The sequence below is a fragment of the Ranitomeya imitator genome, chromosome 2 (assembly GCF_032444005.1).
Source record: "Ranitomeya imitator isolate aRanImi1 chromosome 2, aRanImi1.pri, whole genome shotgun sequence".
Taxonomy (NCBI): Eukaryota; Metazoa; Chordata; class Amphibia; order Anura; family Dendrobatidae; genus Ranitomeya; species Ranitomeya imitator.
Window position 1 is genome coordinate 738,198,393 of NC_091283.1, and position 14,550 is coordinate 738,212,942.

Below are 14,550 nucleotides of genomic sequence, written 5' to 3' on the forward strand. Positions count from 1 at the left end.
TACCACTGTGTGTAATATACTGCGACCGCTATGTATAGCCCATAAAGGCCAGACGCTGTGTGTGTACAAATGTGTGTGTGTGTCTGTGTCTGTGTATGTATATATATATCTATAATATAACGCTGGGAGCGTCACTCTGTCCGAAGCCTTTATAGACTGCGCAGGCGCAAGCACCGGCGCAGTCTGGCCCCCACAGAGTGACGCTCGCAGGAGATCGCGGTATGCGTAAGCACTGAACGCATACCGCGATCTCCACTGGAGAGTCAGGGACCGTGGACGCGCCAGGTGGGAGGGTAAGTATATTCACCTGTCCTCCGTTCCAGCGCTGCGTGCGGCTCCGTCTCCCGGCTCCTCTGCTGTGACAGAGTCCAGTCACAGGCAGAGGAGCCGGAGTGTGTGTGTTCAAAAAAATGGCGCCGGAAAGCGCAGACTGCGCAGGTGCCGATTCCTGCTGCCGGAATCGGCGCCTGCGCAGTCCGCGCTTTCCGGCGCCATTTTCTTGAAGACACACTCCGGCTCCACTGCAGGTGTGTCTTCAAGAAAATGGCGCCGGAGAGCGCGGACTGCGCAGGCGCCGATTCCTGCTGCCGGAATCGGCGCCTGCGCAGTCCGCGCTTTCCGGCGTCATTTTCTTGAAGACACACCTGCAGTGGAGCCGGACGATAGGTGAGTATGGTATTTTTTTTTTTATATGGCAGCAGCATACGGGGGCATATAATACAATAGTGGCGCAGGATGGGAGCAGCACATGACAGAACGGGCGCAGGATGGCAGCAGCACATGACAGAACGGGCGCAGGATGGCAGCAGCGCATGACAGAACGGGCGCAGGATGGCAGCAGCGCATGACAGAACGGGCGCAGTATGGCAGCAGCACATGACAGAACGGGCGCAGGATGGCAGCAGCACATGACAGAACGGGCGCAGGATGGCAGCAGCGCATGACAGAACGGGGGCGCAGGATGGGAGCAGCACATGACAGAACGGGCGCAGGATGGCAGCAGCACATGACAGAACGGGCACAGGATGGCAGCAGCACATGACAGAACGGGCGCAGGATGGCAGCAGCGCATGACAGAACGGGGGCGCAGGATGGGAGCAGCACATGACAGAACGGGCGCAGGATGGCAGCAGCACATGACAGAACGGGCACAGGATGGCAGCAGCACATGACAGAACGGGCGCAGGATGGCAGCAGCGCATGACAGAACGGGGGCGCAGGATGGGAGCGGCACATGGTAGAACGGGCGCAGGATGGCAGCAGCACATGACAGAACGGGCGCAGGATGGCAGTAGCACATGACAGAACGGGCGCAGGATGGCAGCAGCGCATGACAGAACGGGCGCAGGATGGCAGCAGCGCATGACAGAACGGGCGCAGGATGGCAGCAGCGCATGACAGAACGGGCGCAGGATGGCAGCAGCCCATGACAGAATGGGCGCAGGATGGCAGCAGCGCATGACAGAACGGGCGCAGGATGGCAGCAGCGCATGACAGAACGGGCGCAGGATGGCAGCAGCACATGACAGAATGGGCGCAGGATGGCAGCAGCGCATGACAGAACGGGCGCAGGATGGCAGCAGCGCATGACAGAACGGGCGCAGGATGGTAGCAGCACATGACAGAACGGGCGCAGGATGGCAGCAGCACATGACAGAACGGGCGCAGGATGGCAGCAGCGCATGACATAATGGGCGCAGGATGGCAGCAGGATGAGAGCAGCACATGACAGAATGGGCGCAGGATGGCAGCAGCGCATGATAGAACGGGCGCAGGATGGGAGCAGCACATGATAGAACGGGCGCAGGATGGCAGCAGCACATGACAGAACGGGCGCAGGATGGCAGCAGCACATGACAGAGCGGGCGCAGGATGGCAGCAGCACATGACAGAACGGGCGCAGGATGGCAGCAGCGCATGACAGAACGGGAGCAGGATGACAGCAGCACATGACAGAACGGGCGCAGGATGGCAGCAGCGCATGACAGAACGGGCGCAGGATGGCAGCAGCGCATGACAGAGCGGGCACAGGATGGCAGCAGCGCATGACAGAACGGGTGCAGGATAGCAGCAGCGCATGACAGAACGGGCGCAGGATGGCAGCAGCGCATGACAGAACGGGCGCAGGATGGCAGCAGCGCATGACAGAACGGGCGCAGGATGGCAGCAGCGCATGACAGAACGGGCGCAGGATGGCAGCAGCGCATGACAGAACGGGCGCAGGATGGCAGCAGCGCATGACAGAACGGGCGCAGGATGGCAGCAGCACATGACAGAACGGGCGCAGGATGGCAGCAGCACATGACAGAACGGGCGCAGGATGGCAGCAGCGCATGACATAACGGGTGCAGGATGGCAGCAGGATGAGAGCAGCACATGACAGAACGGGCGCAGGATGGCAGCAGCGCATGACAGAACGGGGGTGCAGGATGGCAGCAGCACATGACAGAACGGGCGCAGGATGGGAGCAGCACATGACAGAACGGGCGCAGGATGGCAGCAGCGCATGACAGAACGGGCGCAGGATGGCAGCAGCGCATGACAGAACGGGCGCAGGATGGCAGCAGCACATGATGGAGACCATATACCAATATAAATGCTCGCCACCCGGGCGTAGAACGGGTTCAATAGCTAGTATATATATATACACACACACACGCACATAAACACTGCGGCTGACCTATATTGCCTATACACAGCGGTCGCAGTATATTACACACAGTGGTATCACCTATATAATGTACGTACCGCAGTTTCACCTATATAATGTATATACAACAGTATACAATATACATTAGACAGGTCAAACTGCAAATGCTGCATATACTTACAAAAGTTTTCATCTTGGTTCTCACCTGAGATAGTGGAGGATGAGGAGGGTCCACTGTCCAGCCAGCATTGGAGGTGCTAAGGACGTGGGGCGGATACCGGCCGGGGATTTGTGAGGAGAGCACTGTTCTCTGATGCTGGTTCTGGCCAGGGTCAGACACGGTGAGGCTCAGGTGTCTCTGCGTGCGGTGGTGGCCTTTTCAAACCTTTGCACAGGCCCTGGTGCGTGCGCTCTCCTGTTTGCCTTCACTGACAAAAGCTGCAGCCGTGTACGCAAGCACGAATGAGGGCTGTGCTCATGTGGGCCGCCGCGGCCTTGGTCAGCGCGTTCACCAAGAGAGCACGCACCAGGGCCTGTGCAGAGGATTTAGAGGGCCGGTGGCCCATTTTGTAGCTCCGCGTGCTTAGGGGTCCCTTAACACTCCGGGCCCTGCTGCAACCTCTGTAGTTACGCCCCTGATAGTGGTATACCATAGGCACAGATATACAATGTTATATACACTGGATGGATCAATCCTGCACCTGGCCCTGGACATACATGCACTGTATATATACAGGGTCATGTATATAGCATGTGATGTCTGGTCACCAGGTTCAGGCTTGATCACTCCAGTGCTGGATTCTGTAGACAGTCTGTGCTCACTCTCGGTATAGGGAGATTTATTGCAGGAGACTGAACTTTCCTGCAGTCTGGTGACCCTGGAGCCGATGACCTGGCACTGACAGGGTGAAAGTTCAGACCCCTGCAATAAATCTGTGAGCATCAGCAGAGCGGCCACTGATACTATAGAGACCGGCCCTGGACTTATCGGGAGGTGAGCAGCAGCGTTCACCTCCTCACCGCACACAGAGAGCTGAAGGTACTACTGTACTCACTGATATCTGAGCCATCCACATGCAGATCTCCAGCAGTTACATGCAGCAGTGTTCCTCCTCTACCTCAGCAGCCGGCCGCACACACAGGGGGCAAGGGGCGTGTCGGCTCCACTGTGAGGCAGCTGCCAGGACATATACAACACAGCGCCAGCCACCAGCAGCCCGAATCAGCTGCTTGGTGACCGGCCCAGGGGGCACATGCCCCTTTTCCACCCGGCCCAACCCGCGCCTGCCTCGCGGGCAGGGTCCTCTCTCCTGTACCAGTTGTGACTTGTATTGTTCAAGATTATTGTACCTGTTTGCATTATGTATACCCCTCCTCACATGTAAAGCGCCATGGAATAAATGGAGCTGTAATAATATATAATAATAATAATAATAATAACATGGCCGATGTGCACGTCTGAATTTTTTTTTCATACCAAGGAAAAGATCAGACACGTGTCCACTTCTAATCCGAGTGTAGGATCAAAATAGGCAATGCCAGTCTGTGGTTCCATGAAAAACATCGGACCGCACTCAGATGTGATCCGAATGTGGTCCAATTTTCACAGCTGCCTAAATGGAAAGGGTGAAGAAACTTTTTTGGTTTTCTCTCCGCCTCCCAGAAATACTCCTGCTACTCTGATCAAAGTCTGATTAGAACAATAAGGCCGACGTCACATCTAATGCATAAAAATACAGTCTGCTTTTTATGGCCGAGATAAGCAGTAATGTTCATGAACAGTGATCCGTATGTAATCAGTTTTCAATGCGAGGATGCGGTTTTTTTTTCTCAAAAAAGTATCCGTGATTTTCTCGCCGACTTGAAAAATGGACATATAATGGATTCATAGCCTCAAATAGTGTTTAAAACATATATTTAGTCATATATATATATATATATATATGTCATTGACACACACACATACGTATATATATATATCTTATAGAGAGTTAGGTAGCAGAATAGCCGATAATTCAATTGTCGGGTTCTGTAAAATCATTGCCGAACCCGACAGTATATGAGACATGGTTTACATACAGTAAACCATTGCATATGTTATATTTTTATATTGCCTCCATGCCACGCCACATTGATGCAGTAATTGATGCAAAAGGAGCCCCAATCAAGTATTAAGTGCATTTACTGAATATACATTTCAGTAGGCCAACATTTTAGATTTTCAGATTTTAAAGTTTTTAAGCTGGTATTTTAAAGGATTCTAATTTACTGAGAAAATGACTTTTGGGTTTCATTGGCTGTAAGCCATAATCATCATCAACATTAACAGAAATAAACACTTGAAATAGATCACTCTGTTTGTAATGACTCTATATAATGTATGATATTTACTTTTTGCATTGAAGAACTGAAATAAATTAACTTCTTGATGATCTTCTAATTTTGTGAGAAGCACCTGTATGTATATATATATATATATATATATATGTTATTATTTAATGATATTATTGAGAAATGTTATTATTGGTATTAGGCTACATACAGACATTCACGTGAGTGTTACTTTTTGCAGGTAATGGACCAGTTTCTTCTCGGGTTTTTTATTTCATTCCTTTTTGTCACTGCAGCAATAGACTTGCTGAACTATTTCATTCATCCTTGACTCTTAACAATGTATTAATTAAAAATGGATGAAACTCAGATGGAACACTGAAGTACAAGTCTGTCTTCCATCTTTCATTTAGGACTCACCATAGACTTTATTTGCTGAGACTGATCTGCAAAACGGTTGTGAATAGGACATGCTTTAAAGGGAACCTGTCAGCTGTTTTGGCTGCTATAAGATGCGGCCACTGCTTTTCAGGGCTTATCTACAGCATTCTATAATCCCCCGATCCGACCGGCAAGTGAAGAAAAATACGTTTTATTATACTCCCCCAGGGGGGCGGTCCAGTGCCATCCGGACCGATGGGTGTCGCATGTCCGGGTCCGGCGCCTCCCATCTTCTTGTGATGCCGCCCTCCTGCTTCTTCATCGCTCCCTGGCATCGTGCTCCTGCGCAGGTGTACTTATCTTCCCTGTTGAGGGCAGAGCCAAGTACTGCAGTGTGCAGGCGCCGGTGAAGGTCAGAGAGGCCCAGTGCCTGTGCCAGAAGGGAGTTAGAGGGAGAGTATAGCTACATTGTCTATATGTAGCTGCTGCTCCAGCAATCGGTCTTATATACACAGGGTTGAAACGTTATTTATCTGCACATTGATCCTATATCTGCATGTAAATGGCATTTCTCAATGTGATAAGTTCCCTTTAATGGCATTCACTGTTTGGTGTTGTTGTCCTGCTGCACTATCAATATTGAGCCACTCTGTTGCCTCACTGATGAGATGCTTGATGAGTGGATCTTTTGAAATTAAAATTTGCTGACTTTGACTAATTTTCCATAAAATTTGATTTGCAGCGAATACATTTGCGCAAATCTCAATATTGAAAAGCTTGTAATTGAAATGAGAATATACACATGAAGGAGAGCAGAGATAGAGAGGACTCTCTTATCATAAGACTTTTCAATTTACAGGCAAGTGTGAGAAGGAGGGCCCTGCTGACCATAAGAGCTTACACTCTCCAGGCGAGAGAGAGCGAGGACCCCACTGATCATAAGAGTTTACATTATAGGAGAGAGAAAGAGGGAAGGCCTACCCAGTGACTTTGGAGGTGGAAATGACTATTGCTCAAACTGCGCTCCATTAGGAAGTGGTGCTCTGTGATCATCCAGTTACAGGGTATGATAATCTATAAGATATTATAAGGAAAATCGACTCAAACTCGATCCCCTTTGGATCGATCCGCTCATCTCTAATGAATATGCCTGTACTTCTCTCAGCATTGATGACACCATTATTTATACCTGACCAAATCAACAACTCCATTTGCTGAAATTCAGTCCCAAACTTCCAGAGAACCTCCCCCATGCTTCACTGTTGCCTCCTGACACTTAGCATTGTACCACTCTACAGCCCATCAGTGAACAAAAATAACTTATTTTATAGACAAATGCTTTTAATACATTTTGACTCATCGATCCAAAGCACCTGCTGCTAGAGACAAGTGGATCAACCGAGTCAGAATTGACTTTGAGTTGAATTTCCTGATTTTGTAGGTTCCCTCAAATTCAAAATGTTTGCAATTTGATCACTGAGAAAAAAATTAACTATTATCACTAATATTTTTTAGAGCATGACTATTTTGCCAGTTTTTCTACAATGGCCTGAAACTTTAGAACAGTACTGTAAATATCTTCTCACCTTTAATATTTTTAGACAAAAAGAGAAATGATCCAGCTGGAGGTGGAGGCAGTTCAGACTTTGTGAGACTTTATTAGACAACTAAAGCGATAAAAAGTTCTTCAACAAGAAAAATCTTTACATAGCAAACACCTACTGGTAGATCATGAGTAAGACTTCATAGTTGAAACGCGTTGATCCTCCTCACTGGTGTGCCAGGTGTTTGCTATGTAAAGATTTTTCTTGTTGAAGAACTTTTTATCGCTTTAGTTGTCTAATAAAGTCTCACAAAGTCTGAACTGCCTCCACCTCCAGCTGGATCATTTCTCTTTTTGTCTTCATTTGCTGTGGGCGCTCACCCCGAACCGTGCTGGGCGTTGGTAGGTCTGGGGATTTCGTCTAAGACTGGTAAGCTGACTACATTCCTTTTTTCTTTAATATTTTTAGTCTTATGGTGGAAGTCATCGTGCTTGAGACAGAACGGGGAGGCATTCAAACAGGAATGGAATGGGGGAGGCATTCATACCAGGATAGGGAAGGGGGAGGCATGCATGCAGGGATGGAATGGGAGAGGCATTCATACCAGGACAGGCAAGGGGGAGGCATGTATACAGGGACGGAATGGGGGAGGCATTCATACCAGAACAGAGATGGGGAGGCATTCATACCAGGACAGGAAAGGGGAGGCATGCATACAATGAAAAGGACAGGGGAGGCATGCATACAGGGACGTGGATGGGTAGGCTTTCATACCAGGACAGGGAGGGAGGAGCCATGCAGAGCAGGACAGGGATGAGAGGACAATGCATCCCTGGCTTATATTGGAGCCAATAAGCTTACCCAGTTTACTGTGGCAAAAGTAAGTGCCTTGGCTTATTCTCAGTTTGGCTTATACTCTAGTATATACGGTACTTATATTGGAGAAAGAACTACATACCCTGCATATGTGTCATGTCTAGGACACAGGTTATAGATGTTATATAGAGATGAGTGGATAGACCTGTGGAGGTTTGGTTCCAAGTCCAATTTCCTGAACTCATGGTTCCACGTGAATTCAAATACTTTGAGATTCAATTCGCAGTTCGAAAAAAATATATGTAATGCATGGCACCATTTCACACACTCACTGCTAAAGCATCAACAAAGGGGCTACTGCCGTTTTATGTGGCCCTGTGGGCCTTTTCTCAAAATGCCCTGCAGCTTTGTCATTTAGTCGTTTATCATACCTTGTACATTGGTGGTCAATGAAACAGCAGTGTTCCCATTGGGAACCATCGGGTCAGGACTGGCAGCTTGCACAGTCGACTTCCATCTCCTGATGGGGAAGTGGAATATATATATCATATTGAAATCTCTCTCTTCTCTCTATCCTCTCTCTCCTTTCTAGTATTGAGATTCGCACAGATTTATTAACCCATATTGAACTCTTATGGAAATTTCAACAAAGCCAGCGAATTTGTATTTCAAACGACCCTCTGGTTTATAGTTCTAGATACAATTCTGACATTTTAAAATCTATGTATGAAGCAGTTACATGAATCTCTTATTTTTAGTAAGAATGTACATAATGTTAAACTTAACTACCGATATATTTCAGATCCAGGCGTCTGACAAAGGCTCTCCACCTCGAAAAACCGATTTTACATTAACAGTGAATGTTGTGGACGTGAATGACAACCCACCAGTTATTGACAGCCCTACTGGTTATAATGTTAGTGTTTTTGAGGTACGTGTTTCAGTTCTTTATTAACTCTATGTAAAAAAAAAGTGTTATGTACTAAAAGAAAAAGAAGGAACACAATGACTGAGATTTGTTAGGAAATAGGAAAATTCAGCATATTCATTTTTAATATATATTTTGGTATCAGAACTCTACTGAACTATCTTCAGTTGTGGCCTTCTACTGTACTAGTCTAAGCTTGTCTTCCATGTCTTCTTCTCCATTACATGGCGAATGATGGAGGAAACAGATTTTTTTCATGTGCACATTTCATCTGTTTGATGTACCGATACGACACCACATAAATTATTAGCATGCGTGTTGTTGGTGGTGATGTTGCAGCATTGGTAACCATGATATAATTTTTTTTTACCCCGTGTTTGTAGAATGTTGGAGGAGGAACATCAGTTATTAGAGTGACAGCAACAGACAAGGACAAAGGACTGAACAGTGTCCTCTCTTATTACATTACACAAGGAAATGAGGACCTAATTTTCCGCATGGACAGGCTCACAGGTGAAATTGCCACTCGTCCATCTCCTCCTGACCGTGAAAAACAGAGTTTCTACCGCCTCATGGTTGTTGTAGAAGATGAAGGAAACCCTGCTTTATCAGTAAGTGCAATTCCAGAATTCTGCACTGTAGTATATTGCTATTTTACACAGGGCTGCTGGGAAGAGCTTGCATTTTTGTTTTTAATGTACGTAATTCTGATAATTAAATGTTAGTGAATAACATGATATTCAACAGGCTTATTGATCGGTCTAAGGGGATGGTAATGTGGAGGGATGTTTATCACGGTTATGTAAAAAAACATTTTTTGAGAAAACATGTTTTCTTATTTACATTGTATCTGGATGAGAGCAAGGGAGTTGTATATAAAAGGATTTTGTAAGTCTCACATCTGTGAGAGAAAAGAAAACCTGGCTCACAAACCTACAAACTAGTTTCTGTAAAAATTTGACTATAGCAAAATATATATACAATGTTCCAAGAATTTCATTGTACAGATTCACACCTTAGTGCCATATATACAGTATATATATATTTATATATTTTAGTAAAATTACCCTGGTTTGTATATGCTATTTTATTTAACTGTGTATAGTTATAAGCCTTGTTTGCTACTCATAAAGAGATGAATCCAAGTGTAAGACCTTTCAAAGTACCTAATATACCCAAGTGGCAAATTTGTGCCAGATTGGTCCAGTCGTTTGGCTTTAAATACTGTATATACAAAGCGCTGCGGAATATGTTGGCGCTATATAAATAAAATTATTATTACTGTATATATGTACTTTGGTGTTCCATTTTTTTTCTGGAAAATATCTCAAGGATGTTAGCTTTGAGAGATCTAAAAACCTGGCCTAAAACCTTTAGAAGCTCCTAATTTACCTATATGTCAAATTTAGAGCTGTTTAGGCCATAAATTTATATTTGTTGTTATATTTCAATTTTTTCTGAATGTGTCTAAATTTGGGAAATGTTGATTCCATCGCTTGGCTGTAAATTAACATTTGCTTTCATGTTCTGTTTTTTTGTTTTGTTTTTTTTACAGAGAATGCATTTGTTTTAAATTTTTGGTGAATATGTAAATAATAGTGATGGGCAAACCCAAGCGGTCAAGTTCAGGGACCTTGAACAGAGACTACTCACAGAAGTCTGTGTTAGGCCGGCGTCACACATAATGTATAAAAATACAAACAGTATTTACGGTTGTAATACGTAGAAATGTTCCCTGAACAGTGATCCGTATGCCATCAGTTGGCAAGGTGTGGCTGCGTATTTTGCGCATGTAATCCTCCGTATGTCACTCGTATAGTGTTTTTTTTCTCGCAGAATTGACATTTAACGGTTTTGAGGCCTGAAAATAATTTAAATCATCATCAGCTATCCTATTTATTGCCTCTAAAACAGGTGACAGCCTCCAATCTGGCCATTTTGTTGCTGTGCTTGTGTTGGTGTATTGGTGTTTTGTTGGCAACATGTCAGACAGACTTAGGTTCACCCCAACTGAGCGTGTCCTATACAACTGGCTTTCGTCATGCTGCTTTGGCCAGCCATACCTAGTGATAGTGGATCCGTGGAGGAGGAGATGAATGTGGGTCCATCTGCTTTTGAGGCAACACCTCACTAAAGGCCATTTCCACCGTCTCTATGCATCTCTGCAGACACATCCAGACAAATGTTTTCAATATTGTTGCATGAGCCTTGCCACCTTTGATCTTTTGTTGGAGACAGTGCGCCCTGAGATCACCTTTCAGGACACCAGGATGCGCAATTGTATATCTGCTGTGGAGCGTCTTATATTTACGTTACGGTACGTATTCCTCTTCATCATGCTCTATGTTGATGATGTGTCTCTAAATGTCTTATCTAGTCCTGCTTACCAGTTTTGGTTCTTTATTCTCAATATATCTCAAATCTCTACTCTTAGTAATAAGAATGTTATTTATGTTAAATTCACATAGCCAGTGTTAATTTTTAAGGTTGTGATAGCCTGGCTTGTTAGTTCCACACAGTACTTGTGTTCTATATGAATTGTTTCAAACCTTGAACCATTTTTAATGTTATTTTTGTAAACATTTGTTTTCTTTTAGCTTCCTTACAACTGGTCTATCCTATGCAGCACTCCCTCATGAATTTTTGATTGGGAAGTCTACAATCTCAGGCATAGTCCGGTCTACCTGTTCAGTAATCTGGTCATGACTTCATCAAGTGGTCATGCCTGAGCCCAAGTTGAAAGACTGGTTGCTGATTGCCTGGAGATTTGAGGAGCACTGCCAATTTCCCAATTGTATTGGAGCCCATGATGGGAAGCACATCCGTGTGCATAAGTAACTGAACTCAGGGTTCCAATTCTATAATTATAAACAATATTTTTCTGTATTGTTATTGGCTCTGGTTGACAGTCACTACAGGTTTATAATTGTAGACATTGGGGCCTATGGGAGAACTGGAGACTCTAGAGTCTTCAATTCTTTCATTATGGGTCTGCGGCTGCGCAATAACCAGTTGGACCCTTCCACCACCTCGTCAGCTTCCAGGCTCCAATCAAGATTCTGTGCCTTATGTCCTTGTTGCAGATGAGGCCTTTCAATTAACCAGGCATGAAATGAGGGCATATCCCCATCGAAACTTGGACCACCGGCGTAAAATCTTTAACTTGCGCCTATCACACACAAGGCGACTGGTGGAGTGCGCTTTTGGCATTCTTTGTGCCAAATGGCTGGTCCTTCAGTCAGCCATTCAGCTGAGTGAAGCCAACATAAATGAGGTCATCAGCATGTGTGGTCCTACATAACTTCACCCGACTTCATGAATGCTCCTCATCTGATAGTGCTGAAGGTGTGTTGGGCAATGTGGGTAGGCCTAGACCACTTGTGATCCCTCAGCATCGTCCGCTTTCCGGACTGAAAGTACGTTATATTTTCACAAATTTTTTTGTGACACCTCAGGGTGCTACTCCCTGGCAAGAGGATGCTGTATCTATGTTGTAAGTTTAAAATGTTTGTGTATATAAATATACTTTTTTCATTTACATTGTTGTGTGTGTTCATTTTCCTTATGTTATAGATGTTTTTTTTTTAATTTTGTATCTTGTATTAATTATTTTAATAAGAGACAAAACTTGGCATTTTAAATTTTTTTATAAAGCCAAAAGAAACTTTTTTTTCCTTTAAACCATATTTAGTCATATGGCTTTTGTGGCCATAGAAATTTGGCCATACCCGTTTTTCAAATGTTGTAAAACATAACAATGAAACATAAACATTAATTTGCTATAGCAAAATCAAATACCAAAATACATTATAAATTTTGGAACGTTGGGGGAAGTGATGGCGGGAGTCCAGCCTCTCTTGACGGCTTTGGTGTCCAACTTGGCCTTCATCCTGTGTGGGTGCATCATGTTCCACGCATGGCCCGTGTTTAATCCATATTTTTCTTGCCCCCATAGACTTGCATTGGCATATTTTTCTCGGAATACGCTGACAATCGCAGCTTGCTGCGAAATTCTCAGGCCGTAAATTACGGCAGAGATATATACGGCTAATGGGAGCTGCACCATAGGGAAACATTGGTCGGAGTGCAATGCGTTGTTTTTGCGCCTCTCATACGTCCGTCATTCTCTCTAGTGTGACCCTGGCCTTACTGTTTGAGTTTAGCAGATTAATAAAGCTTGCTAAAAGGCTTGTTAAAATCAGCAATCTTTTCCGGTGTGGCACTTCTGGCCCCAACACAGCCATGCCAAATACTGATATAACTGATAGGCCGGTACAGTATGAAAAAAAAAGCCTAAAGGGTCCCTTGTATTTTTGATAAGAGCAGTTAAAAATGACAGCTGTGGGCTGCAGTCCTCAGCTGTCTGCTTTATCTTGGCTGGTTATCAAAAATTAAATTTTAAAATAATATTTAAATAAATAATTAAATAAACAGTGTGGGGTCTCACTATTTTTAAAAAACAGCCATAGTAAAGCATACAGCTAGGGGGCTTGTATTCTCAGGCTGTAAACGACCATGGATAATTGGTCCTCCCCAGCCGAAAAAATGCAGCCCGCAGCCGCCCCAGAAAAGCCACGCCAATTCTAGCCGTTTCCCCAGCTCTTCCATTCTACCAAATGTTTTTGGTACCAAATATAATTGCTGCTAAAGTTTGTTATCATGGCTCAAATTAGCTATGGCTTCTTCTCCTCCTTCTCTTCCTCTTCCATCCTTCCAAAACTTTTTTATGTCCAAAAGAAGTCAAACTAGTTCTTCTTTAATTCTGCAAATATCAAACCTGTTTTGACTCCTCAAAAAGGGATACTTTTTGGAACACCACTTGTTAAAAAAAATAGTAGCTTCTTTATAAAATGCATGTGTTTTTGTTTAAACACGTACATGACAAGGATCTGCTGTCAAAATGAGATCATTTTGGAATATTTTTTTAAATTGACTAAGTTTAAAAAGTCCAACATTGAATGGAAGTGTGTTATTCAACAGGCTGATGGCTACTACTGATTACCCACTGTTTACCCATATAGCCATATATTATTAACACCTATAATATCGCAAATCAATCTAAATTATGCCAAGCGAAAACTATCACTAACACCAAAGATAAACACTAGGCCAAAGGATATGAAAATATACAAACTTTATTATTAACACGTCTAAAAACATATATCAACCATATAAAATAGGGGAGCAGAAAAAGTGCAGGAACAACCGGCAGGTATGGCTGAGAAAGGGGCAAAAAATATATATATAGGGTAACCTTCAAAAAATCCACTTTACATTGATGTACACATGTGGGAAAATCATACAGGTATAGCCGACAATACACCTAACGCAGCAGCTGTCAGTGATGACGCACCATACATACAAAAATGTAAAACATATATATCATAACATTAGTTTAAAAAAGACCATAAATGTGCAAAATCGCAAGGTATAAATGCATTTTAGCATAAGGTGCAAAGTCACTGCCAGCCGCAGCATCAAGGAATACCGTACCACAATCACAAAACATTCACAGTACATACAAAGGAAGGACCATAGTTACCAAATGTAAACCGCCAGCCAGGGACCCACGACACCCGACGCGCATTTCGCTAAGGAAAGCTTCGTCCAGGGGTGGTGGGTAGCTGAAAGTGAGGTTTATTTATATACGTCATTGGCCAATGACAGAGAGGCGCACTGACTCTCCGTAAAGAATACCCCAAAAGAACTTTTACTTAGTATATAACTGATCACACATTCAATAAATACAATACAAACATAATAGACATGCATAATGAATCCATTATCCCTCATGTTGTGGAGATTTTATTGATGCACATAAGCAATCTCTTCCGGAATCTCTTGTTTTACTTCCGGGTGAAAAACGTCTAGTTATAGCTTGTAACCTTGGCGATGAAGCT

At 44.3% G+C, this 14,550-nt stretch overlaps 1 protein-coding gene across 1 annotated transcript in view; it reads left to right on the forward strand.

Moving 5' to 3' along the window:
* Positions 1 to 14,550, forward strand: part of CDH23 (cadherin related 23) — a 1,839,731-nt gene that overhangs the window by 1,494,643 nt on the left and 330,538 nt on the right. The window contains exons 35-36 of the mRNA XM_069753216.1: positions 8,525 to 8,653; positions 9,034 to 9,261. Coding sequence (XP_069609317.1) covers positions 8,525 to 8,653; positions 9,034 to 9,261 — 357 coding nt within the window. The remainder of the gene's footprint in view (positions 1 to 8,524; positions 8,654 to 9,033; positions 9,262 to 14,550) is intronic.